The 25,070-nt window shown below is 47.7% G+C and overlaps 8 protein-coding genes and 2 non-coding genes across 10 annotated transcripts; 6 read left to right on the top strand and 4 right to left on the bottom strand.

The window, feature by feature from the left end:
• Positions 1-353: 353 nt before the first annotated feature.
• EV420DRAFT_t55 lies at positions 354-434 on the top strand. Its single transcript has one exon. It is a non-coding gene; the product is annotated as a tRNA-His (tRNA).
• A 1,913-nt stretch (positions 435-2,347) lies between these two features.
• On the top strand, positions 2,348-4,823 carry EV420DRAFT_1626321 (major facilitator superfamily domain-containing protein; the record flags this gene model as incomplete). Its single annotated transcript, XM_060476005.1, has 6 exons — positions 2,348-3,184; positions 3,237-3,403; positions 3,458-4,054; positions 4,114-4,232; positions 4,310-4,711; positions 4,764-4,823. The coding sequence occupies exons 1-6, from the start codon at positions 2,835-2,837 to the stop codon at positions 4,821-4,823; spliced, it is 1,695 nt and encodes a 564-aa protein (XP_060337354.1). The 5' UTR covers positions 2,348-2,834.
• A 1,188-nt stretch (positions 4,824-6,011) lies between these two features.
• EV420DRAFT_t43 lies at positions 6,012-6,103 on the bottom strand. The gene has a single exon. It is a non-coding gene; the product is annotated as a tRNA-OTHER (tRNA).
• Positions 6,104-6,747: 644 nt separating this feature from the next.
• Positions 6,748-8,542, bottom strand: EV420DRAFT_1617086 (major facilitator superfamily domain-containing protein; the record flags this gene model as incomplete). Its single annotated transcript, XM_060475196.1, has 7 exons — positions 6,748-6,815; positions 6,848-6,899; positions 6,951-7,259; positions 7,442-7,542; positions 7,599-8,195; positions 8,245-8,411; positions 8,466-8,542. 7 exons carry the CDS (start codon positions 8,540-8,542, stop codon positions 6,748-6,750), a joined length of 1,371 nt encoding a protein of 456 aa, XP_060337353.1.
• A 1,132-nt stretch (positions 8,543-9,674) lies between these two features.
• EV420DRAFT_646886 (uncharacterized protein) lies at positions 9,675-12,428 on the top strand. Its single transcript, XM_060482908.1, has 12 exons — positions 9,675-10,043; positions 10,100-10,260; positions 10,316-10,394; positions 10,447-10,727; positions 10,781-11,065; positions 11,116-11,289; positions 11,340-11,436; positions 11,493-11,621; positions 11,682-11,701; positions 11,759-11,859; positions 11,919-12,160; positions 12,220-12,428. Exons 1-11 carry the CDS (start codon positions 9,865-9,867, stop codon positions 12,030-12,032), a joined length of 1,620 nt encoding a protein of 539 aa, XP_060337352.1. The 5' UTR covers positions 9,675-9,864; the 3' UTR covers positions 12,033-12,160; positions 12,220-12,428.
• On the bottom strand, positions 12,100-14,207 carry EV420DRAFT_646925 (uncharacterized protein). The gene is made up of 7 exons (XM_060482909.1): positions 13,810-14,207; positions 13,616-13,763; positions 13,414-13,568; positions 13,327-13,365; positions 13,217-13,279; positions 12,220-13,109; positions 12,100-12,158 (listed from the first exon to the last, which is right to left on the bottom strand). Exons 1-6 carry the CDS (start codon positions 14,064-14,066, stop codon positions 12,407-12,409), a joined length of 1,365 nt encoding a protein of 454 aa, XP_060337351.1. The 5' UTR covers positions 14,067-14,207; the 3' UTR covers positions 12,100-12,158; positions 12,220-12,406.
• Positions 14,208-15,074: 867 nt separating this feature from the next.
• Positions 15,075-16,016, top strand: EV420DRAFT_1635801 (uncharacterized protein; the record flags this gene model as incomplete). Its single annotated transcript, XM_060476492.1, has 4 exons — positions 15,075-15,223; positions 15,281-15,378; positions 15,439-15,661; positions 15,716-16,016. 4 exons carry the CDS (start codon positions 15,075-15,077, stop codon positions 16,014-16,016), a joined length of 771 nt encoding a protein of 256 aa, XP_060337350.1.
• A 14-nt stretch (positions 16,017-16,030) lies between these two features.
• Positions 16,031-18,362, top strand: EV420DRAFT_1698524 (uncharacterized protein; the record flags this gene model as incomplete). The annotated part of the gene is made up of 8 exons (XM_060479455.1): positions 16,031-16,405; positions 16,471-16,503; positions 16,554-16,728; positions 16,781-17,019; positions 17,079-17,396; positions 17,456-17,630; positions 17,687-18,013; positions 18,079-18,362. Exons 1-8 carry the CDS (start codon positions 16,166-16,168, stop codon positions 18,360-18,362), a joined length of 1,791 nt encoding a protein of 596 aa, XP_060337349.1. The 5' UTR covers positions 16,031-16,165.
• A 110-nt stretch (positions 18,363-18,472) lies between these two features.
• Positions 18,473-20,682, top strand: EV420DRAFT_1635799 (uncharacterized protein; the record flags this gene model as incomplete). The annotated part of the gene is made up of 5 exons (XM_060476491.1): positions 18,473-18,733; positions 18,785-18,817; positions 18,872-19,076; positions 19,130-19,302; positions 19,351-20,682. The coding sequence occupies 5 exons, from the start codon at positions 18,473-18,475 to the stop codon at positions 20,680-20,682; spliced, it is 2,004 nt and encodes a 667-aa protein (XP_060337348.1).
• A 433-nt stretch (positions 20,683-21,115) lies between these two features.
• On the bottom strand, positions 21,116-23,287 carry EV420DRAFT_1260673 (uncharacterized protein; the record flags this gene model as incomplete). Its single annotated transcript, XM_060467014.1, has 11 exons — positions 21,116-21,229; positions 21,287-21,387; positions 21,446-21,465; positions 21,524-21,652; positions 21,708-21,804; positions 21,855-22,028; positions 22,083-22,367; positions 22,428-22,708; positions 22,764-22,842; positions 22,900-23,060; positions 23,109-23,287. 11 exons carry the CDS (start codon positions 23,285-23,287, stop codon positions 21,116-21,118), a joined length of 1,620 nt encoding a protein of 539 aa, XP_060337347.1.
• Between the last annotated feature and the right edge of the window lie 1,783 nt (positions 23,288-25,070).

Raw genomic sequence — 25,070 nt, 5'->3', positions numbered from 1 at the left:
TCTTTTTCCAGGTACTTCCTTTTTTCTTTTACCGTGTTGAGGGGCGGACACTTGTATGATGTTAGACGCCGGTTTTTCATTCAAGCTTTCGTCCTCAGTGTATTATTGTATACCATTCGTTACTTTGGGTCCATATTTGCATTATTTATCGATCTTCATGGATTCATCTTCTCGTTGTTACTCGTTACATCTGCGATCTGTATCATTAGTCTTGCTTTCTTGTGGAAGATGCGTTTGAAGAGAGTGGTTGTGTGTATATTGCATTGAATAACTTTGGATTTGGTAGAAATACAATTCTTCAGCTGGCTGATTACACGGATAGATACCTAGACTCGATGACAACTGATTGTTAGGTCGGTATCGATTAGGGGTTAAATCACTTCGTTGTGGTATGCAAATCCGAAGAGCCGCAGGTTCGATTCCTGCTACCGACATTTATGTCTAGATCTTTCGTGGACTTTTTGTTGACGTTGTCACCGTGCGGCGTGGGGCCCTGGGCCCAGGCCCCAGGTCTGAGGTGGGGTTTTAGGGTTGTGTAGTGGACATTGGTCACTGGTCAAAACTTAGTCGTCACTGAGCACTTAGGATCTGGACGAACGGGTCTTGAACTTGGATAATAGGCATTGGCGTCGAGAATTGAGCTGAATGAATTTTGTCGGTGGCTCACTGTCGTTATATATGAAGCTTTGAAGATGTGGGTAATGCCAGTGAACGGAACGGATATAGCTCATAACACTGTAACGAAGTGTATTTTAACAGGACTGTCCCACTGTGTATATAGTACCTTCCGGACTCCCAGCCTCTCGGGTAGCCCTTTTCCGGCAAAACGTGAATAACTACCTTCAAGCGTCCACTATAAATCCTCTTATCTCCTTCGTTCTTTCAGATGTCGCATTCTTTTTGTACGTAGCGATAAAAATATCCATACGATATAGTTGGATTCCAGAGTAAGGCGATAGATTGTTGACTAACTTGTAACAAGGAGTGTTGCACCGAACGAACTATGCTACCCAAACCAAGTTGTGTGTCTATGTCACGGCTTCGAGTATGTCGGTAGGGAATGGATTACACGCAAACGACGCATCAGGTTTGACATGTTCAGGTGCCGTTTTGTCTGCTCCCCGGATGATCGGCTCGTTGGGGATACCGTCCGCTGGATCGTATCGACGAGCATGTCCAAAATCAATGAGGTAATATGCGCAACTTGGGGAAACGAGACCACTGCAATCAAATAAGGCCGTTCGAGGATGAGACCTTTCGGATACATCTTTGTGGAGTCCATCATGATCATGAGTGTGCAATCACTCCAATGGGCCAAGAGTCAGATAATAAAATACACTCTGAATGATGGACTTATTTGTGAGCGACGAAGGCTGGTGCATAAACTGAATTCCCTAGTATCCCATCGATTAGTATGAAAAAAGAGCAGGAAAATAAACTGCTATGCACCTCAAATATTTGTCTGAAACATTCAACTACTTCTCCCACCGTATCAAATGGAGGATCCTCAAAGTGTCGTAATATTGGGAGCACAAGGATTACATGGTTTCCATATTCCAAGACTTCAACAATAGGAATGCAATGGTTTCGTGGGTCAAGCGAGAGAGGTGGTGATGAGAATAAGACTGATATTTCGAATTCTGGTGATCCTATTTCGACTCTCTTTCAGAATGACAGGTTTGTCATCACTCAGGCGCACGGCAGATACAAGAAAATGTCGTTGAAGGGGGGGGGGGGGGTGAACGAGATAATGTATAGATGGCATGGAGGCGTACCGGCAATCGAGGGTACAGCTTGTCGTTCTTCAATTACATTTGTTGGTTCCCAACCGGGATCGAACCTGGGCGGTAACTTGTAACCTGATCGATTCAAGGAAGGGTTTTGCGTCGTCCAAGATTTGGTTAAGGACCGGATCGATAATAGGTACACTAGGAAATAGCCGCCTTTGGACAGTTCACGGCTTTGTCATGGGGGTTCGTGGACGACCTGTGGCTGTACTGTGACGGTGGATTCCGCCCACATGTTCTATCATATAAGCGGTGCGCCCTGCGCCCTCGCCGCTGACTGGTCTCCGCCCGGCGCCCATAGCCGTTTTGCCATCGCAGTGATACGAGTGGATGTTTTTGCCACGTGTTTCCCCAAAGGTTCCAGTTTTCAGCCTGGGTCAGCGACCTTCAAATTACCACCTAAATTATAGTTCAGATTGAAAACCAGAAAGAGAAAGACACCCAACCTTGTTATCGCAGTGTAAAGCATAATATTTGAACGTCAGATCTGACCCACCTGTTTCCGATCACGACGCGTCCTCAAGAACACGTGCTATAGTCGGCGAAATTCCCAGGGGCCATCCACATCCTTCTCTTACTACCTCCATCTTGCTCTGCTTGATACCGCCCGACACGGCATCCTACTGCCAAGCTCTTCTAGTTGTAGTGTTCAGCGCAATCACATAAGGACTTCGCTCAGCGTTCAGTTGCTGTCCGCGCTAGTTTGTCATTCTCGAACTTTCTGCAGCTGGCGTTTTCATCTCCCTCCTCATCAGATAATGACTCACATAATGATATTTCTGCCTGGCGACAGCGAGTAGATAGGAGGTCTATTTTCGATCCACACGGAAGACGCCGAGCATGATGACGAATGCCAACTTGCCGACAGTGGGATCACCGATTTTTGCTCACCAACCATTCGCGAGTTTGATGAAGAATCCACCTTCAACGGCTGAATCATTTCCAGGGCCCGAAGATTGTCTGGCATCTATAAAAGCGACTGAAAATGAGAGGAAGGCATCAATCACCCCCGGCTCTCCTTTCCTTCCCCTCTAGACTTGTATCGCTATGGTCCAGGATATCCTCCGCGACTCGACCATTGGCCAAGTCATCAACTACATTTCAAGTGGCCGTATCTTTCCCTACGCTGACCAACGACCCGACTTTGAGGTTCCTTCACATTTCCTCCTTCCATCTCAAAGACCGTCGACAATCGTGTCCCCAGATTCTGACGCGACAACACTATGCGGTGATCTAGAAAAGTCTAGAGGTGCATCGACACCGGGAGTACAGCTCACGAGGGAGTCTACTCTGGCTGTGGGTATCGACACGGAGAAGCAAAAACAGATCGATATTGCTCTCAGCTCCGACCCGTACACAGTAGGATGGTATGGGGACGATGACCAGGAGAATCCAAGGTTTGCTTCATTTCTGATACGATCGAATTCATTTTCTGATTTTTATATCCAGAAATTGGTCTCCCGCGAAACGCGCTTTTGTCGCATTTAGCATCAGCTTCTTGACCTTCAGCGTGTATATCGGCTCAGCCATCTATACGCCGTCGATTCCTGGTCTGATGGCTGACTTCAATGTCTCTCAAACCATGGCCACTCTTGGTCTCACGCTGTACATTCTTGGTAAGTTATTTTGCGTCCAATTCCAGTCCGCTCGGTTTTAATATTCTTAATCAGCATACGGTATCGGCCCCATGTTCTTAGCGCCCCTTCAAGAACTTCCGGGGATAGGTCGTAACCCGGTGTACATGGCTACACTGTTCCTATTCGTCATCTTCCAGATACCCGTCGCCGTCGCCAGAAACATGAGTACGGTTCTAGCGTTCCGATTCCTCACCGGGTTTGTCGGCAGCCCTGCGCTCGCTACGGGAGGTGCATCCATGGCGGACATCTACCCTAAGCATCAATTCCCATACGTGCTGGGTATCTGGGCACTCGGATCTGTCGCTGGTCCCATTACTGGTCCAGTCATCGGAGGATTCGCAGCACAGGCCAACGGATGGAGGTGGCCTCAGTACGAACTCATCTGGATCGCCGGTTTCGCGCTTATCTTCCTTCTTCTGCTTCTGCCCGAGACCTACGAGCCAACGATCCTGTTGAAGCGCGCGCAGCGGCTCAGGAAGCTCACAGGGAACCAGGAGTTGAGATCCCAAAGCGAGAAGGATAAAGGGGGCGAATCCCTAGGTGAAGTGATGCAGGATGCGTTGATCCGACCCTTCATCCTTGCCAAGGAGCCAGTTTTGATGTTCGCAAACGTCTATCTTGGATTTGTCTGTGAGTAACTCCCACGCTGTCCGGGTAGAATACCTAATTGACGACATTTTTTCTATCAGACGCTATCTTTTACCTGTGGTTCGAAGCTTTCCCGCTTGTATTCGTCGATATCTACCATTTCAATCTGGGCGTCAGCGGCCTGCCATTCCTTGGATTCGTTGTATCCGGCGCCATCACTGTAAGTATTTTTATTTTCACCAACTTCTGGTGCTGACACCTTTTTCCGTCCAGTACACCGCATACGTTTTCTATCAGAAATATCACATCGCACCTAGATTTGCCAAAGCTGAAGCTGCAGGCGTCGACATTGCACCGGAGATCCGCCTGGAGATTGGATTGATTGCGAGCATCTTCATCCCGACTAGTGTTCTCATTTTCGGGTTCACCTCGAAGGAGAGCATTCACTGGATCGCTCCTATAATCGGCGCCGCCCTCTACCTTCCCGGCATCTACCTCACCTTCCAGAGTATCCTGACGTATATAACGTCAGCGTACCCTACCTACGCCGCATCGGTTCTCGCTGGCAACGACCTCTTCCGTTCCGCCATCGCTAGCGTCTTTCCACTTTTTGGACGGGCATTCTTCGTCAACCTCGGTCTGGGTCCAGCCTCTGCCCTACTCGCTGGTGTCTCTTTCCTCATGATGCCGGTGTTTTGGGTATGTCTTATCCAAGTTTCTGTCGTTTTTCAAGCTAATCTCTTTGTTCTAGTCATTGTGGAAATGGGGACATGTCTTGAGGAGACGGTCCGTGTATGCGGCTAGCCCATAAAAGAGACCCGACACGCGACTTCAGATACTTTCGTCAGCTTTCGCTGCTGTTTTTCTTGCTCGGACAAGAGCAAAAGCGTGCCTAATGACATGAGCATATCACGATTTAGAACATACCAAATAGAGCGTCGTCGCACGATGGAGTCATATCACTAGTTAGACTACTTTGTATCTCTAGACATGGGGCCGAGATGGCTTCTATATTACGAGCACTAAAATGTAATGATCTATACTAATGCAACTATACTTCATTGAACGGATGGTTGTGTTGCAACGGAATCAAGTCAGTTGCTGTCAAGTGGGTCGGCGAAAACAGGACTGCGCCCAGAGCAGGTGTTTTCTTTCAGTCGGTTCTTCGAGAGTCGAATAAGTACCACTGATGAAAGGTGAACTTGAAGCCAATACACGCGGTTTCGCCAGTGTTATCAAGTCCTAATTGCTGGTCTCGTACGCGGCTTTACCGGTATTCAAACCAGTCGGCTTAAGTTCTGCGAAACCGGAGTACAAAAGTCCGGGTCAAGTTTTCTCGGGAGTCTGAGTCGTCGAAGCTTAGATGATGACAAGAACAGATCTTGAATATCAATATGGCTGGGGCAAAGCAAGGCGAAGACGTCAATGCCATCCAGGGCGTAGCATCTGGTAGTTGCACGGTAGTGACACAGTAACAAGCTCCAATAACTGTGAGATGCAATTGAAGCATGGACGATACAATAAGGCACATCGCATTTTCATCAAGAATAACGACGAACAAGAGAGGCGATAGACTATAGTCGAACTTTAGGAAATGAAAGGACATCTGAGCGTCTTCACAGAATGTGGCTATTACCCAGCAAGATGGCCGAGCGGTTAGGCTACTTGGTGGCATCGGCATTTTAGGTGCTACGAAGGAATAGACAACACTGGAAGGGGAAGACAAGGAGCTCCAGCGCTCTCGCGTTCCAATCATAGAAGTTTTATAGTAAGTCCAGCTTCCGAGTTTCCCAACATCACTAAGGATACAAAATGTTGAATATCAAGTGCGGTTGAACTTCGGGAATGAGGAAAAGACTTCTAGAAGCGCTGTAGGCCCGTAACCAGTTATGGCGTGATATTCACAGGGCGACAGGGAGCCGACTGTGTGATTATTGATATAACGGAATTTTTATTTGGAAAAGAAGAAATTTTTTGAAAGATTAAAAAAACAAAGGTTTGATGAGGATGGGACTCGAACCCACGCCCTTTCGGACCAGATGTTAATAATCACCACGTAACTTGGTCAGCCTACCACTCGGCCACCTCACCAGATGATAACTTTAATTTAAGAGCATACATATCCCGTAACGGTGCTCTCACACCTCCCGCCACAACCAAGTTTCTTCTTCTGAACTGCTATCTAACATTACATAAGTCATAACCTTTGGGAACCGGGGCTGAACACCAGGAACTTCTGCAAGCTCTCAGGTCCTGAAAAATGGGCGGAACCCCGAGTGTGACTTCAAGGACTGACTGACTGACTTTTCCAGCACATGCCGGCGCAGTGCTCCTGCTTTCAGGGTTTGGTCTTCATTTGTAACTTCCGGCGCGCCTGACATACGATTCATGTCCAAGTGATATCAACCTTCCGCATTGAACCTTTTATGTTATTGCTATTTTCAAAAATGATGAGATTCTCGAAAAAGAAAAAAAGTTTTGATACGCCAGATGCCAGCCCGATCTCAGCCTGCACCATCTGAGACAACCCACGACTGTCGACGAAACAATCTATGACGTTGATCGTCATGGCCCCCTGAGTGCGGACTCGGAGGTCTTTTTGTGGGGCCCAAAACTTTTTAATTTTTTTTTGGATTCTCATCATTTTTCGAAATAGCAATAAATACCAGTTCGAAGAATAAAGATTAAAAAGGAATATAAAAATACTAGTACTATCACACAAACACATTCTATCTCTAAATGACATGAGCTTTTGCAAGATTGGACGCTGTTCCGTACCGGAGCAGCCCGACAGTAGATAAAACTGATCTAAATAGCGAAGGCCTTCCCATGAACCACAGGCGTAAACTGATCGTCTCCGTAAGACGTGGCCCCATTTCCATAACGACTAAAGTGAAGAACATCAGCGACACAGGTAGAGTAGAGTTATACGACATACCCAAAACACCGGCATGAGCAAGAAAGAAATACCAGCCAGGAGGGCTGATCCGGGGCCCAAACCAAGACCAACAAAGAATGCACGGCCAAACAGCGGAAAGACGCTGGCAATCGTTGAACGGAAGAGGTCGTTGCTAGCGAGAACCGACGCAGCATGGGTGGGGTACGTTGATGTGATATACGTCAGGATACTCTGGAAGATAAGATAGATGCCGGGAAGATAGAGGGCGGCGCCGATAACGGGGACGATCCAGTGGATGCCCTCCTTTGAAGTGAACCCAAAGATGAGGACACTCGTCGGGATGAAGACCTGGCCATGAGTCCAATCTCGAGATAAATCTCAGGCAAGACGTCCACGCCTGCTGCGCGAGCTTTTGCTAATCGAGGTGCGATGTGATATTTTAGGTAGATAACATATATGGTGTACTGGAAACACCAGTTAGCAAGAGTAGGGATCAAGGTAGAAACGTGCATACAGTGACTGGCAGAGACGATGAAGCCAAGAAAGGGCAGGCCGCTGGCACCAAGACGAAAGTGGTAGATATCCGTAAAGACTAGCGGAAAAGCCTCAAACCACAAGTAAAATATCGCATCTGTTGAATAACTGTCAATGGTACATTTGACAGCGGAGAATGATATTAAAACCGACAAACAAAGCCAACGTAGAGGTTCGCAAACATCAAGACAGGCTCTTTAGCAAGAATAAAGGGACGGATCAGGGCTTCCTTCATCACCGTCACAAACGACTCGCCCTCTGAATTCTTCTCGCTCTGGGATCGCAGTTGCTCATTTCCCGTAAGCTTCCTCAGCCGTCGTGCCCTTTTCAACAAAATCGTAGGTCCGTAAGTCTCGGGGAGAAAGAGAAGAAGGAAGATCAGGGAAAAGCTGACTATCCAGATTAGTTCATACTGGGGCCATCGCCATCCGTTCGCCTGAGCTGCAAACCCTCCGATAACCGGGCCAACAATGCGACCAGCAACCGCCCCGAGCGACCAGATACCTAATACGTATCCAATATGATTCACGGAGTAGATATCTGCCATGGATGCGCCTCCAGTGGCGAGTGCAGGGCTGCTAGCGAACCCAGTGAGAAAGCGAAACGCGAGGACAGTGCTCATGTTTTTAGCCATGACGATGGGTATTTGGAAAATAATGAAGACTAATAATGTGGCCATGTAGACCGGGTTCCGACCTATGTGGGGAAGTTCTTGCAGAGGGGCGAGAAACATGGGTCCTATGCCGTATGCTAATGTGGACATGGGTTCATGTCAACTGAAGGAGGGTGGTCCACTTACCAAGAACGTACAGCGTGAGACCGAAGGTAGCTGTTGTTTGGGAGACGTTAAAGTCGGACATCAATCCAGGGATAGATGGCGTGTAGATGGCAGAGCCAATGTACACGCTGAAAGTCAAGAAACTGATACAGAATGCGACGAACGCGCGTTTTGCTGGAGACCAGTTTCTGCAGGTCATACACAGTCAACAGACTGAACGATGAGCACATAATAAGTCAAACCTTGGGTTCTCTTGGTCGTCGTCCCCGTACCATCCTACGAGATAAGGATCTGAATGCTTCTCTGTGTCGACATCCATAACCAAAGTGGATTCTCTCGTGAGTTCCACCTTAGGCGTCGACCTTTCCACAACTCCGCACAGCGTTATCGCGTCAGAGTCGGGTGACAATATGGGCGAGGGTCGTTTCGGTAGGAAATGCAAAGGAATATGAAAGGCGAGGCGCTGTTCAGTGTAGGAGAATATGCGACCGTTCGATACGTAGTTGATAGCTTGGCCAATGGTCGAGTCGCGAAGAATATCCTGGACCATAGTGGTAGAATTCCCCTACGGGGAAGAGAGCAACTCCGGGGTGGTTCACGCCTTGTCCTGCATCGTTCACCATTTTTATAGAGGAGGCTCTTTCACGCCTTAGCAGTGAGTCCATTGCTGAAAATGAAGAAAAGGCGTGCATCGAACGAGATGATGGTAGTGAACAAGGAAGGAACCCTTCATTCGGGGCAATCCATGGTTCGGCATTTTCCGACCCTGCTGTCGCCCCAACTCTCAACACTTCCGTTTCATAACTCGCTCCACACTCAAAGTTTACTTGTCTTCGGTCCATTCAGACCTACACGTCCTGGGTTTGTGTATGTTGCAGTCACGAGTAAAATGCTAGTTGCATGAGCAAACCCCGGAATTTTACTACTGCACGACTGGCCTAGTTCGGAAACTTCATAGCGTTGATAGTCCTGTATTTATTGCTTGCCCTATGTTTTACGACATATGAAACTGCTAATGTTGTTTATTTAGACTCAAACTCAACGGCCATGCTCTTATGGAGCGTCGATGTCCAGTGTTCTAAGCTTGAATGTTAACTTGAACCATTACGATTATACGTAGACCTCATTGTGGGGGCCAGTCACAGGTCTAGATTATACGCTGTTCGATCTTCAAAATGTGTTTGAGGGTTGCCGTCCTGTCAATCCCTTGCTTCGTTTTGCTTTCATTCCTTTACTAACACCGCTCCTTATCCTCTTTTCTCGGTGAGCATCCCCTCACGACTGGCTGGATGCTGGTTGGACGTAAATATGAGGCCCCACTGAAGCAATGCACTATCCCCCGAGGAGGGTCCGTGTCATCCTACAAATGACATTATATATGGTGGCCTTACGCGAGGTGACGCCCCCCGTAGCATCATGGAGTCGAGATTTTAAGCTTCAAGCGGCGTGGCATGACGTCGTCGAACGCTTTCTATCTAGCCAATCTTCATTTTGTCAACCGGGCCGGTATTGGACAATACTCTTCCTGGCGATGAACACACCCTCTTGCAAACAAAGAAGTACTTAGTCAACGGGGCCGTTACGGCCCGTTTTCATGTGCTTAAAAGTCTGCTCCTGTATACTGCATAGAACTCATTGATCATGAATCTTCTGTGGGCTCTCGGAACTGCGGTTGTTACTTGCAGTGCCATTCTCTACCTTGAGCATGTTTTCCGACGCAGGCAACTGTCAAAGCAGACGTGCGTGCTAGACGTCGATCCTCTGGGACTTAGGCTACCCCGCGAGAAGATCAAAGGAACGGCTGTTATTTGTGGGGGAAGGTGATCATGTCTCTAAGCTCTTAGCATATGATTCATTACCTGACTGGCATTTTCAGCATCGGCGGCCTCATCGCAGCTCGAGTATGCCATGACCACTTCGACGACGTTATCATCGTGGAACCAGAGGCATGGTTGAATTCTCCAGATGCAACGCGAGTGGACCCATGGAACCAAGAAAGCAAACGCTCCCGAGTGATGCAGTACAACTCGTTGCACCGTATTTCCTTTCTCGTTAACCACGGTTTCCCTAAAAATTAACATCAGTGATGTAGTTATCCTACCCCTGGGATACAAAGCGTTATCTAAGCTCTTCCCCAAGATCGAAGAACAAAGCGAAGCATCTGGCATAAGGTAAGCCTCAACCTCGATCTCTCTTCTCCTTATTTACGATCAGTGCTCGCAGGTTAGGTCCCAGTTACACTCAATTCCACGTGTGGGGAAACGCTGCCTGTTTACCATTCGCGGAATACGGCGGCACCCTTCCCAAGACAATCTACGCCGGTCGTGCCGGTACGGAAACATTCCTGCGTCGTCTGGTCCTCGGTGGGGACTACAAGAATATTCGTCAAGTCATCGGGACAGTCACAGGTGTCTCACGAAGCGCTAATAGCCCCGAGTACATCGACAAGGTCACGATCCGTACACCTCAAGGCACAAAGGACATCCCTGCTACTCTCGTTATAGGTACGATATCACTGTATGCATGTTTCCAATTCTGCATACTAACAAGACTACAGATTGTACAGGACCTGCACAGGCAGGTCTAAAGTGGCTCCGTCGCGAGGGATACGGATTTGCTGATAGATACAGCTCCAATCAACTACCCCTCGACGAGCTGAAGATTGCTTACGACCAAAAGCTCCACTATTCTACGCTCCAATTTCACGTCCCACCGGAACTCGGAAGGAAGATACCTGGTCTCCCATTCCCGTATGATGAATGCGGGGTAATATATGCCGTCGCGCCGGACCCTAAGAAGGAGAATCGTTGTGTCTATTCTCAGCGTGTAGATGGAGACATCAGCAAGTCGTCATACTACCTCTCATACGAATGCCTCCCTAATGCCCACTAGTGCAAATTTGCTTCACTGCAATGGGTGACTGCGAGCTTCCAAAGACTCTCGAAGAAGCCAAAGCTGGCGCCCGGTCTCTGATCACGGAGAAGCCTATTCCTGAGACGTTCTTCACGATGCTCGACATGCTCGACGAGGTAAAAGACACCATGACTTGCAGCCAAGTTCGCTATCGTATGTGTGCTTTCATGTTTCTCACTGAAAAATGCTGAAAATATTACCAGCCGGCTCTAGCTATGTTAGATATGAGCGTGCCGTCAACTTGCCGTCGAATTTTGTTGCTATGGGTGATAGCGTCATGAGAGTAAACCCCGTTTACGGGTATGTTTATTCACCTCTATCCGTTCCCTGCCAGAAGAGACTAACAATGCACGCAGACAAGGATGCTCAAAGGCCATCTTCGGTGTTGTCTGTCTCCACAATTTACTCATGAACTCGACGGCGATACCCAGAGATTTCTCAAAGAAGTATTTCAGTATTCACGCGGAAAAGATCAAACCACTTTGGTGAGCCTTTTCTAGCATCTACTTCAATAGAACTATGTTCTGAAAACGATCGGTCTTCAGGACGTCTCTCAAAGCCAGCGGTAAGCACATTAGTAGATGAACCATCGACGGAATTGATTGACTTTAACTATGACCAGACTATTCGTTCTCGACGACAATTCCGCTTCCCGGAGAGACGTTATCAAAAGGCTCGTGGCTGCGATGGTACATGAAGAAACTGACCATCGTAGCATTTACCGTAAGTTCCACAGTTAACTATAACTAATCGCTCATCTATCGCACCTTCCCGATCTATAGGATGAACAAGCGGGTTCAGTGCTCTGGCACGTCAGGTCGCTCCTTGCGCCGCCTTCTGACGCTTTCCAGTTGGGGCTTGTGCTCAAAGTGTGCTGGAATCTTATCAAAGGCTAGGTATTCGGACGCTAGAGCAAATGATTAGTAGAATGTTTCTGGGTTAATAATAAAGTCTGTGGACACTGTTGCCGGCCTGCCGCATGACGAGGGATTGGCGTGCTGAGTTTTCAATGCTTCCGCGTGCTATTTTCGAATATCTGTATGTTAAGAGAAGGACGAGTATGAAATGAATAGTGCCTCTCACCTAAGTATCATTGTCGTAACTCTTCCCACCAAAGATAAGCCTACAATCCTATTGAGAGATTACTGTTATATACAACTATGAGTGTACAATTCGAGTAGCAATGTATAGCGAGTCCATATAGTCATAGCATGTGCGTAGTCCAAATTCCGAGATATTCATGATGTGAAACGAAATAGTCCAAAAGAATTTACCGCGTCAACACAAACCCACTTAACCTCCTCGACCTCCTGTTATCCGCGGCATCGAGTTGCCTCCCAGGAGATCTGGACCCCGACCTCCCCGGCCCAAACTTCATCTGGCCAAATTCCTCTACTGGTATACCTAGATCCGTGGGACTAATCCCAGTGCCATTCTTCGAATTCATGACCATCGAATGCCTCATTCCGGCGGTGACGTTCTTGACATTCACAGTCGGCATCCGGACACCTTCAGGTTCGAGGAGCATTTGAAGGGCAAACAAACCTAGGAACGACTCGTTGCCCGTGTTGCGCGGTATGCTGGCCAAACCGGGGGCGAGCGTCATAATGAGACCGTCGAGAGTCATCGACGAGCCAGGTTGCCGACCTTCCATGATGCCGCGCTTCCCTGCAGCGAAGAGAGTTCGCTCAAAGGATGCGGTATCGATGATATGCATATTATGCGGTAGCTTTATGCCCATCTGTTGAAGACGTGGGATAACCTCGGCCGAGCCATGAATGACGAGAACGAGATTGTTGGCAGTTGTGTCCGAATCAGGCGATGCGAGAGAAGAGACTACAGCCTCGACGACCTGGGAGATGTTGGACTTTCCAATGACTTGCGAATCTCCGAAGGCATACGACCATGGGAAGGTTGGGTTAATACGATTGATGACTTGGTCGGCGTATTCTGCAGTTATGTAATGTCCTTTCCTGTTACAGCGAGGCTAGATGAGCACATAGTCCAGTTGAGAAGTTTGAGGGAACCTGTAATTCAATCAAAAGTTAGTTCACAATGCCTGGCTGGGACTGGCTGGTACCGAGCATGATCAAAAGTTTCACCTATCGTTGCGAACGGACCGTTCCCAGCCAGGGATAGTGAGCTAAGTTCTGATTAAATTCCGGGATCTCTACTGGGTGAAAGACATACCGATAATTCACATCCGGGACGGGAGGCCATTGTCCTTGCCTGCGCGTATTGAGAACAATCCAATAAATGCAATGTATGCGTACGTACGAGTCCAGGACCGAACACCGAACCGCAGCATACCCCCACTCTAGACAACTCTTCTCGTTCCGCTCGCTCCATACAAACGACAGCGTGAGGTAAGTCTTGTCGCGTGCCTTCCAGAGCGGCACGATGACTGTTGGATCTCCCGCTCGAATTCGTGTCTGTGAACAAGTCAGACAGAGCAGTGCCAGAGGTCGAGGGGTCATACCCTAATCGCAGCCAATTCTGAGGCGGGTAGGGTCGCATGCAGTTTTTTGTACCCAGTCCAGTCGTTGAGATGCCTCATATGTCGTGAAGCACCAGAAAAAGGCGTAACATGCAGGATATTGGGCGGTATAGGGAGTGTCTCACCGAATCTACCATACCGTCAGCGTTGAATTGCTCATTGGACAGCCTCACTACCTCGTTTTGACCATCTTGAGGAATGCATTCAGCGACCCCGGCCTCGTTACTATATGCGCCTGTCCCGTCGTCGCATCGGTCAAGGTAATCACAGGCCACGAAAAGGAGAGGAAATCGCCAAACGACGAGAAGAGATGGCCCCAAGACCGGTCCCACCAAGGGATTCCATGAATCTGGAAGTAACCAATGTAGGCCGAGTATATCGACTGCAGCGAGAGCGTCCAGCCGGCAGGCTCAACAAGGGTGAAGTCCGACATGGTGGTGGTCGACGACTAAGAGGACAGACACAATTTGGCGATGCTTGGCACCCTTGACTTCGCATCCATCGAGATTCCGGTCTTCGTCTACTACGGCCATCATCATGATTCACGTCGAACACTATTCCCAGGGCGAAGAACGCAGGACCTTCAGGCGCTCAGTTCCCAGCTACAAATATAGCATAGTCTTGCCTGCTTGTCGCCGTTAATTTGACTTTTTCAAGGATCTTACATTTCTATGGTCTTCAGTGTCACCGGAAAGCTAGCAACAGAATCGTACTCATGGCCAGGTTAACCACACTTTTCTGTAACCACTACGAGCATATGGACCAGGACAGTCGGGCCACTGGGTTTCCCATGCTGCATGCATATACCCATATGGCTTCTCCAACCACGGACTTTGCGGCGAAGCTTGCCCGTGAAACTGTAACAACCCCATTCAAGTTTTCAAATTGGAACTTCATCTAGTCATCCGACATATAACTTGGATGCTATCTCGCCTTTCTATTCGCCACTTTGCTAGTCTTTATCTTTCAAACGCTTGTCATTTCCTTGATAGCTGTACTCTGCAAGTATTCGGTTGTAACTAAGTCAGGGCTTCGAACTCACATTAACCATTTTAGTCTGTCGGTCGATAAATAAATGGTCCAGTGATATGGAAGATCAATAACTCGGATCACTCGGTTCAGGCCAATTACTTCTCTTGCATTAACCATGGTGTTGGACATACGGTTTTGATATCACACGGAATGTCAATGGTTGTCGTTACTCACCCAAACCTAGTCATTATATTCTCTATCGTCGTTCTTTTCTGCTCCTAGGACGCTTTGGCCGTCCTTCCTTTCCACCGCTCCGACGGACGCTGGTATGTCAGTTTCACCTTCATCATAGATGCACCCTCATTTAGTCCATCGTTGCCTAAGCAGGCACACGAAGATTACGTCCATGGGCGCTTGACTTATCGAGCTCCTCGTCTGTCCTGTACTTTCCCGAGACTAGATGTTTCGGATGCTTCTTCTCTTTGTCCTCTGTATCCTATGTACTGCTCAGGCAGTGTCTTTTCATAATGTCTCGATACCGAACAATGCTTCGCAGATTGTGTACACACCCTTCTTCTGTGATTTTACCGAGGGTGGTGGGGATTGCAAGGGTGGATGGTACGTGCTTCATTTCCGACTCCGCATATGAATATGGTTAATCGAGTTCATCTGAAGGCAAGCCGTTGACGTCGATGGTACCACTGTAATATCAACCGACGGTCTAGATGAGGAGGGGGCTGCGATAATACCTCAGATGTTCTTGCAGATCCATGGTGAGTCCACGCTGTGCTCACCCGTCATCATCATTACTAGTCTAACAGATCCAATTGCAGCCGCGGCATTGTTCGTGACAACCTCATCTCAATCCAATGCAACGATCAACATCACGGTTTCCGCTGGTAACACATCGATAGAGCAACAATTTCAACCACCACTGTCCACTGTCACAGTCGTGAACCTCATTGAAGACGAGGTCACGACTTTCAGCATCACCTTTATCAACGGGACCCGGCTGGATGTCGGGACACTGACAGCGCAGGTCTCGGATGGCTCTTCGTGAGGCTATGAACATTATTATCTTCTTTCTCATTAATCAAGGATATGTGACAGGGAAACTGTTCTACCGATGCAGACATTGCCTCCCGCAATAATTATACCTTCATCTACAACTATACTGGCGACACCGACCGGCGTTGCGTCCGCTGGGGGCTCAGTAAACAACAGCAAGCGACTCGCGCTCGCTCTAGGGTTGACGCTGGGGCTTGGCCTTGGCCTTACATTAGTATCCATTGCGGCGTACCTTGTCTGGGAAAGATCGAAGACGAAGGACAAAGACTTGGAAAAGACCGAGACTCGGTCTATATTCCAGTTACTGCGGACTCACAAGCAGGGGGACAGTTCGTGGTTTTGATATTCCTGTTGGTTTGGCTTTCCTCACTGTATACTAATAGTGTTGTACAAATACTGTATACATCTGCTTAATTTGGTCGATTGCGGCTATGATATCATTTCGCTTCTTTTCTGGTCCCCATCATCTGCAACCCTGAAAATTCTGCTCCGATGACACTGGAAGGTCCTGTATACCTCTCAGAAGACGAGCCTCAAATGCGGAAGGACCTTCTCATGGAACTGCCGAGGTGGCCACTGCTTACTTGTTTTGACTGCCTTGCGCAAGATTATTTTATGAAGTACTATTACGAAACGGTCAATGAAGACGGGGAAACCGATATCATTCATGACAAGACATTTCAAGTAGTCAGATTGAAAGCCTTCTTTGCCGCTGTGAAGGGATTTATTACGGTTTGTGCTCATATTTAAAAACTACCCATATTTAAAAACTTACCCATATTTATTCTTATCTAAAGGGCGACTTGGATCTTTCAAGCCGCCACCGGTCTGTAAGTCAGACGTAGGAGTTTTCATGGACATGGCTGATGAATTTTTACAGAGATTTGAATTCCTGGAAGACCGCTTCGTAGAGTTCACCGACGAATTGATGTCGCTCTACTTTCTCGCTGAGGAACTTGGCGAGTCGTGGAGCATCGACGTTCGAGGTTGCTGGCAGATGTGCATCGAATATCAATTCAAGGACGACACGAAATGGGAAGAATTCAAATCCAAAGGTTGATACCAGATTTCTTCTCGTTTGGCTACGTTTTCTCTGAATTCGGTGAGTCTGCGTTTGGTTTGTGGATACTGTCAAAGGCACTGATATAAGGATTCTTCAAGTTACTGGGGTGGGAATCATATTCACCCAAAAGAAGTCGTCGGCAGGGTTTCAGAAGCTTTGTCTGTTGGATCTTTCGGAGGAACTGCTGGACCTCATTTTTCGTGAATGCGACATTCAAGATGCACGTGCGCTTTCTGCGACTTGTCAGTGCTTGAAAAAGATATCCATCCCTTATATCCATATGGTTCGTCTTTCGTCTGCCATTCGATTGTTGTTTTTCTGATGCAGTGCTTGTGACTCCAGTGTCGCCTATTGGGGTTTCCAGGACCTGCGCAAAAACACATAAACCCCGATCATCCTATGGAAGAAGAAGTAGAAATGGAGTTGTTCAAGAAGTCTCAGTCCGAGTTCATGGACAAGTTGGATTTTCTTCTTACTCTCCCTGATCTCATTATCAGGCTCCAGAAGGTCCGCTTCTTCGACTACTGGATGGGGTATCTGCACAGAGAATCCCTCGCGGTACCCCGTGCAATGTCCCTCGTCATGGATGTCTTGAAAGGCTGCCAAAGTCTGACCACCATCACCTACGATGGTTTCAATGTCGACAGCCAATTCGTAACAGTACCTTCATATATCCTCCTAACATATACGACTTTTCCGATCCGGAACACTTACCGCAGCTGGCGCATGTCCGCGACCTTTCCCTTCTCCTAGAGCAATTTGGCTTCGAAGATATCGCCGTTTGGAATTTCGTCTACTTTTGTCCGAATGTGGTCGACCTATCTATTATGACGTGTCCTGGACAAGTCGTGCTTTCACGTGGATGCCAACAATTGTTGAAAGCCCTCGACTCCAGTTCCTTCGCAATCTATGCATGGACGGGCTATTCCCTGCGTGCATAAATCCTCTAGGGGAATGGCTTGTTGCACTCCATTCTTTGCCCCATCCCCCTCCGTTATCGCGCGTCAAAATTGGATTTGCCGTACCGCCGTATGATGTTAGTGTCGACGAGTTGCTGGTTGCGCTTCACGGCTTCCCTATTCAAGACTTAGTCATAGATGGACTAGCTGAGGGCAGGCCCGATCTGATTGAAAACATAGGCCAACGACTTCCGGACATACATTCCTTGACTCTCTTCCGTCGACAAAGCCCCCCGCCAACGAATATCCGTTCCATGCCGCTGGCCTCAGCCTCCGTGGATGTTACGCCTCCCGTTTCTCCAATTTCTCCAAACTACGGTCATTTGCGTGGAATTTTCATTTTCCATGCGAAGAAATAAGTCCACGAGATATAGTGATATTAGAGGGGAGTGCCGCTGATTGTGATCCCTACGTGCTTCCGTCCGACGACAAATTGTGGTATCGGTGGGATGACTGGTCGCCCGTAGACACCAGCCATAACATGGCTCGTGTGTTTTCTGTCTATAATCCGGCGCTGGAGGATGTTCTTATCTACCTGCGAAGAGGGGCGGTGAAGTGGCACATTGGGCCAGACGGTGCAGTAGGACAAGTGAAATTCCTGGATTCACCTTTATGGAATCCGATGTGGGAAGAGCAATCGGATCGCTCGATTATTGTTGAACGTTGAACACGTACTATAAGTTAGCCTATTTTAGCCCCTAAATTCGCATTATCAAATACTTACCTCAAACTTGGCACGTGCACGTATCTTCACCTTGTACAGCGACCACCACCACGATGTCGACCTCCATGCATTTATTGGAGAACGAATCCCAAATACGCAAATCTCTCACTACCTACCGACCCTCCTGGCCACAGTTGACATGCTTTGACATGCTTGCCGCGTCCACGATTTATCTGTGCTCTGATCGGTCAACAGCCCCTCCGAGATCCTACAAATGTATCAACGAACAAGGCGATACCGACATTATCCAGGATCCTTGCTTTCAAGGGATAAGATTCTACGGATTTATATTTTCGTGTGAGGGATTCGTCAAGGTGCGCGTTTCTCTGATTGTAGCAGCACTAGAGGCCTCAGCATCTTTACAGGGAGACCTTGATCTTTCTGGGCGCCACCGCTCTGTGAGTGACAAGGTCTATTTTCCATTCTGAATATTGAATGAGATTGTATGGAAGAGATACGCCTTTTTCGGTCCTCTCGTGCGCGCCTTTATTAGAGAGCTCACAGCCGTTCAAGCATCCACTGTTCAAATTGTCGATAACGAATCAGGAATCACGAAATTATCTCTATCGGACGACTCTGTCTGGGAAATTTTCAAGGCGAAATGGCTTATACCGAAAGGGCCCGACTTTACCACCGTCTTTGGTGTTGCACATCCACGTTAGTACTTTACATCTATCTACCAACTCATATTGGCACGTTTTTTGACACAGTTTTTGATGATAATGGAACTCCGGTAGAACCCAAATTTCAGGAGTTATGCTTCCTTGATCTTCCCAACGAGCTGCTTGATCTCTGCTTCCGTGAAAGCGATGTCTCTTCTGCTTGGGCCCTCTCTGCGACTTGCAAACATCTGAAAGCTGTTTCTATCCCATACATATACGTTGTAAGTCTATGCTTTGCGCCGGTATTCTTGTCACTGAAACCAAAGCAGTCTCGTTTACTTGGTGTGTTACCGATAAACCTAAAATCCCAGCAGCAAGACACTCAACTCAAGTCGTCCTCGACACATCTCAAAGACCGTTCATCACTACAGGAGGCGCGTGAACGATCTGTAGTTGCACTTGGATTTCTTCTCGGTCGTCCTGACATCACAAACCGACTTCGAAGCGTCCGCCTCCTCGATGATTGGTACCAGGATCACTATGAATACGCAGTCGATGACATTCATTCGATGATCTGCGACGTTCTACAGCGCTGTCCAAACTTGACGACCCTCAAAAACCGAGGATTCCGCATTAACGAGCAACTTGTTGATACGATAGCGGCTTTATCTGACCTTCACACAATATTTCTTCACGGCTGCGCGTTTTCTTATCCTATGGATTCTTTCCCCCCCTCCTACCCTTATTCGCTTCCTCAGCTACGGAGTGTCCGCCATCTTACGTTGCTTATCGACTACCATCTTCACCCCCGACTTAGTATCTTGCAGTTCACTTATTTTTGCCCAAACATAGTCGAGCTTACCATTCTTCGGCGAAGGGGTCCAGGGGCAGTAGACATACCTTCCAGATTCTCTGACTTTGCTTGCCTCCATCATCTCCAGCATTTGTGTGTTGACGGCTTACACTCTGCTTCCTTAAACAAGTTCAAGGAGTGGCTTGTAGTGCTAGGGTCCTCTACAACATCGCATCCACTATCTCATGTCAAAGTCGGATTGGCATATCCCGAATCCGATATCAATATCCTTCAGCTAGTGGATGTACTAGACAAGTATTCTATTCGATCATTGTACCTCGATGGATTGTCGGAAGGACGCCCAGAGCTCATTCGCGGCATTGCAGAAAGGCTCCCAGGCCTTGACTCATTAACTCTGCTGCGCCGAGCTGGATATCACGAACACTGGTTATGCCCCTGGCCGGAGCCGGGGTGGGTATATGCGTCCCGCTTCACAAATTTCACGAATCTTCGTTCATTTGGCTCGAACATGCTCATAGTGTTCGACCGGGTAACGCCTAAGGCTCTGATTCTATTCGAAGGGGGAGAACACGGTGATTCGGTTCTCCCTTATGCTGGACTACCCCCCTGGGAGCAAGACGATGAGTTGTCAGCAGATGATGAGCGTCATCGGATGGCTGTTGTATTTTCGGCGTTTATTCCAACGTTGGAAACTATCTCGTTCTGTACGTCCGTCGGAGGAATTGGCTGGTGCATCAAGGGGGTGTATGGACAGACTCATATCGAATACGTAGAACGGGGAATCCCAGATAGGCCGCGTTGGAATCCTACTTGGGCGAATTCTTTGAAGTCTTCAACGATGATCTAATCCCTTCTACATCTCTGCACAACCTACTTATACCATGATAAGATGCCGTTGTTTCTGTCTTCTCTCTTGGTGTAGACTGGCAGCACGCAAAACGCACATTCGCTCTAATGATTCATACTGGTATTCTGACAGTTAGCCTTTGATAGGTTGCATAGCCGGGCGGTTACCCGATGATTAGCATCGCTGTATGAGGAAAGCAGCAGCAGCAGAAACTTGCCGTAACGACATGGCGAGCCTCTATCCGAAGGCCATGAATTTTTTTTTTGATACTTCGTGTTTTTCACTTTGTATGCCTTTCGATGAACTTGTGAAATTAGACATGTTTTCGCTGAACACTGAAAGGAAGCATGGAATTTCAAGTTTAACATATCGATGTGAGGAGGGATCTTGTGAATGGATTCCAACGACTAATAATGGGATATAATACTCTTGTTTACCCTCTGATAAGACTCAAGCACACTTTAAGTATCAGCCCTGGCTGCAACGCATCAATAGGCGGAGCGAGGAGCGATCTGATATGCCATAATGCTGAACCCGCTTGGTCATCCTGTTTAGAAGTAAAGTGAGTAGTTGTTGAATAGTCTATACTGTCCGGGGAATTTACAGTGAAAGAGAGAACGGTCAACTTCTTTAGGTACCATCGAAGCCATGAGCCCTCAGATAATGTCTCTCCAGGAAGTGGAACTGTCGTCGGGAAAGAATAATCTGTATGCACACGGTTTGAATAAACGTGCCGAAAATATTTATACAATACAAAGCATACCTCCGGCCTTGAGTGACTCCCTAAAGGTAGGTCACTTTCAAAATGGAGCTCCCAAGAGAATGTTAAAAAACCACTCACCAAAGTGGTTTAATCTTATCTGCGTGGATACTGAAGTATTTCTTTGAGAAATCTCTTGGTATCGTCGTTGAGTTCATGAGCAACTTGTGCAGACAAATAGCACCGAAAAAAGCCTTTGAGCACCCTTGCCTATTATTATTGTTAGCTTCCAATGGAACCGAATGGATCAAATTGGACAATTTACCCATAGACCGGGTTGACCCTCATGACGCTGTCGCCCATAGCAATCCAATTCGTCGGCAAGTTGACGGCACTTTCATATCTAATATAACTGGAACCGGCTGATAGCATTTTCAGTATTTTTCGACAAGATAAATGGATGCACACATACGATAACGAACTTTGCTGCAAGTCATGGTATCCTTCACTTCGTCAAGCATGTCGAGCATTTGGAAGAACGTCTCAGGGATAGGCTTCTCGGTGACCAGAGATCGAGCGCATGCCTTCGCTTCCTCAAGGGTCTTCGGAAGTTCGCATTCACCCATGGCGCTGAAACAAATTTGTACTGGCAGATATTAGGTAGAGGTTCGACGATTATTCAAGAGGAATGAAGACGCACTGATGTTTCCATCCACACGTTGAGAATATACACAGCGGTTCTCCTTACTGGGATCCGTCGAATTGTTATAAATTCCCCAGCATTCGTCGTACGGAACCGGGAGGCCAGGTAACTTCTTTCCAAGCTCAGGCGTGATGCGAAATTGGAGTGTAGTATAATGAAGCTTTTGGTCATAGGCAATCTTTAGTTCGTCGAGAGGTAGCTGGTTCCGGCCGTATCTGTCAGCGAACCCATACCCCTCTCGTCGGAGCCATTTCATGCCTGCAGCAGTGGCACCTGTACAATCTGAGAAGGTGAAGAGTCGTCAATGTATGAAATCACGTTCTTGAAATAGCGAGGTCGTACCGATAACGAGAGTAGCTGGAATATTTTTGATACCTTCAACAGTACGGACCGTAATTTGGTCTATGGAATCGGGACTATGAGCGTTTCGAGAAACACCAGTGACTGTCCCGATAACTTGGCGAATATTCTTGTAATTCCCGCCCAGAACTAAACGGCGCAGAAACGTCTCGATACCGGTGCGACCAGCATATACTGTCTTGGGAAGGGAACCTCCATATTCTGCGTCTGGCATCCGAGCATCATTTCCCCAAAAATGAATGCGCGCGTAGCAAGGGCCTACTCTATAAATACCGATCAACGGAAACAATTTGACAGAGGACGGACTAAGGGGCTTACTTGATGCCAGATGCTTTTCCTTGTTCTTCGATGTTTGGGAACAGTTTAGACAAGATCTTGTATCCCATAGGTAGAATGACTACAGTGCAACAGTCAGTCCCCGGGATTGAAGAACTTCGACGAGACAGAAAAATACCATGCAACGAGTCGTACTGCATAACTCGCGAGCGCTTGCCTTGTTGATTCCACGGATCCACCCGCGTTGCATCCGACGTATTCATCCACACCTCTGGTTCGACGATGACAACGTCGTCAAAGTGGTCATGACATACTCGGGCTGCCAGAAGACCCCCGATGCTAAGGAATCGGTCAGTGAAGAGCTATTGAGATCAGAGGCAAGATTACCTTCCGCCACAGATAACAGCCGTCCCCTTGATTTTCTCGCGAGGTAGCCTGAGTCCCAGGGTGTCGATGTCCAGCACACATGTCTGCTGCACGAGTTGCCTTCGACGGACAGCGCTTCCGAGGTATAAAGCGATGCCGTAAACAGCGAGTGATAATCCTAAAATCCAAAAAGCATCCATAATGAAAACAGAGAAGAAGACACTGGGGCTTTTAAACAGATACGTTGCCGACCCTGGCCCGTTTACCAAGTGGGGATTGTGCATTGCCGTACTTTGTTGTTCGTGATGAGATGTGAATAATGAAATTGATGATACAATCTGCGTCCGTCGCCTGACGAGAGCTGTTTATAACAGCCCCGAGTCCACCGACGGCCCCGTTAAGTTTTAACTAAGTGGGGCTTTTTTAAAGGATTCTTGTTCCCATATTTGAGGTCAGTATGTAACAGATACCGTTTTGTTTGGGGGTTTGTCCATTGCTACGAAGGGTCGTTACGGGTAAAGGAAGCAAAGAACGGTTGGCGGTTAAATCGGTGAAGAGTTGTTGATCCCTTCGGCCGCCGATAATTCGCGATCACATGATCACTCAACCCTCTCCCGAAGTTTGGCCGTGGATGTCCTTTAAATTGGCCCACACCTGACCTTGAGAGGAGAAACCCCATTCTGGGATCGCATTGTTTTGCATGGATGAAATTTTCTTCCCTGAATAACCAAATTTTTCTGCTAGTGGGTATCAGCTCCGAATCGACTTTGTCTATTTACCCACTGCAATCCTCTCGTCAATGTCAAAATACCTCTAACCCAATGATCACGCTTGTTTCAGATGCCTGTAAGGCTAGACTGTTTGACGGGCGGAAACGGACTAACAGTCACTTCATCCGTGGGCTTCGGTACCCATACCAGGCTGTTGCCTTCTAGTGAAATAGGTATTAAGTGTGATCTTACACTCTGAGTTATTGCTGCCGAAGTTTTTCTCTATCCGGGATCTTACGATAAAAGAGTTCTACGTAACGAAAAGGGAACTTCAGACAAGATCGTTTGTTGGTATAGCCGAAAAGGATGATCTAGCCTTTTACCCTTCACCGCCAGCAAGGTATATATGTGTAAAGCAGTTAGTAACGGAACAAAGGTTTGCCTGCGCGCGTGCAAACAATAGCTTATTTATAGCTACACGCCAAGCTCGCTTTCGTCGGACAACAGCTTCATGTTCGACCTCTTTCTGTCGCTCCAAACGTACGGATATCGCTCGAGTCATAGTGATTTAGCAAAATCTTAGCCAGGAGTTCGGACTCGCGATACAACCCCGCCAAGACAATTGTGAAGCATCCTTTGGTGGCGCAAGAAGCGTCCTGATGCACCATCTGACCGATGCTTCATTTATCTGATCAGACGCATCAGGAATCCCTGCTCGTATGACATGAACGGGACACTTACATTAAAAAGATAGAGTCATATAACACTTCCGAAAAGCTCAAGCTATCTCATCCCGAAGCCGCCCGGGGAGGAGACTTACTTAAGGTAATAATCATGAGGGAATGTCCTCGTAGATTTGAGGAGCGGGAAATGGCTTGTTAATACTTCGGCTCGAAAGAACAGTACTAAGCATTGGTGTGTACCAATCTTCTTTCTTGGGAACTTGTTTGAGCGATCCGAAGGGGGTTCTCTTTGACAACGAGGATGCCATGACAAGAATATAAGCGGTGGTTCTCTTGAGTCGGTCTTCCGAGTCGGACACCAATATGTTCTCGGATTCGGATTCGGATTCGGATTCCGGACTGAGCGCAGGGGCAGTGGACAGCGAGTGGCTTTAACTCTGGAACAGACGGGTTAGTGAGGGTCATGTACCTGTAGACAGGACCTTACATGACCAACTTGCATTTCAGCAGGACAGACCAACATAGTCGTTATTTTGCTGAGTACCGGCACAGAGAGAAAGAGAACTCTTCGCTAATGCAGATGATGCTGT

This window comes from Desarmillaria tabescens (genome assembly GCF_030435595.1).
Source record: "Desarmillaria tabescens strain CCBAS 213 chromosome Unknown EV420scaffold_3, whole genome shotgun sequence".
Classification (NCBI taxonomy): domain Eukaryota; kingdom Fungi; phylum Basidiomycota; class Agaricomycetes; order Agaricales; family Physalacriaceae; genus Desarmillaria; species Desarmillaria tabescens.
This window is presented reverse-complemented; position numbering and strand designations above follow the sequence as displayed.

Excerpts from the sequence above, each read along its gene's own strand:
- EV420DRAFT_646886 (XM_060482908.1), top strand. The coding sequence starts at position 9,865 with ATGAATCTTCTGTGGGCTCTCGGAACTGCGGTTGTTACTTGCAGTGCC. Across the intron at positions 10,044-10,099 it reads GCTGTTATTTGTGGGGGAAG|CATCGGCGGCCTCATCGCAG; the intron begins GTGATCATGTCT and ends TGGCATTTTCAG. Across the intron at positions 10,395-10,446 it reads AGCGAAGCATCTGGCATAAG|GTTAGGTCCCAGTTACACTC; the intron begins GTAAGCCTCAAC and ends CAGTGCTCGCAG.
- EV420DRAFT_646925 (XM_060482909.1), bottom strand. The coding sequence starts at position 14,066 with ATGTCGGACTTCACCCTTGTTGAGCCTGCCGGCTGGACGCTCTCGCTG. Across the intron at positions 13,280-13,326 it reads GTCCCGGATGTGAATTATCG|CTCACTATCCCTGGCTGGGA; the intron begins GTATGTCTTTCA and ends ATCAGAACTTAG. Across the intron at positions 13,110-13,216 it reads GAAACTTTTGATCATGCTCG|GAAAGGACATTACATAACTG; the intron begins GTACCAGCCAGT and ends TCGCTGTAACAG.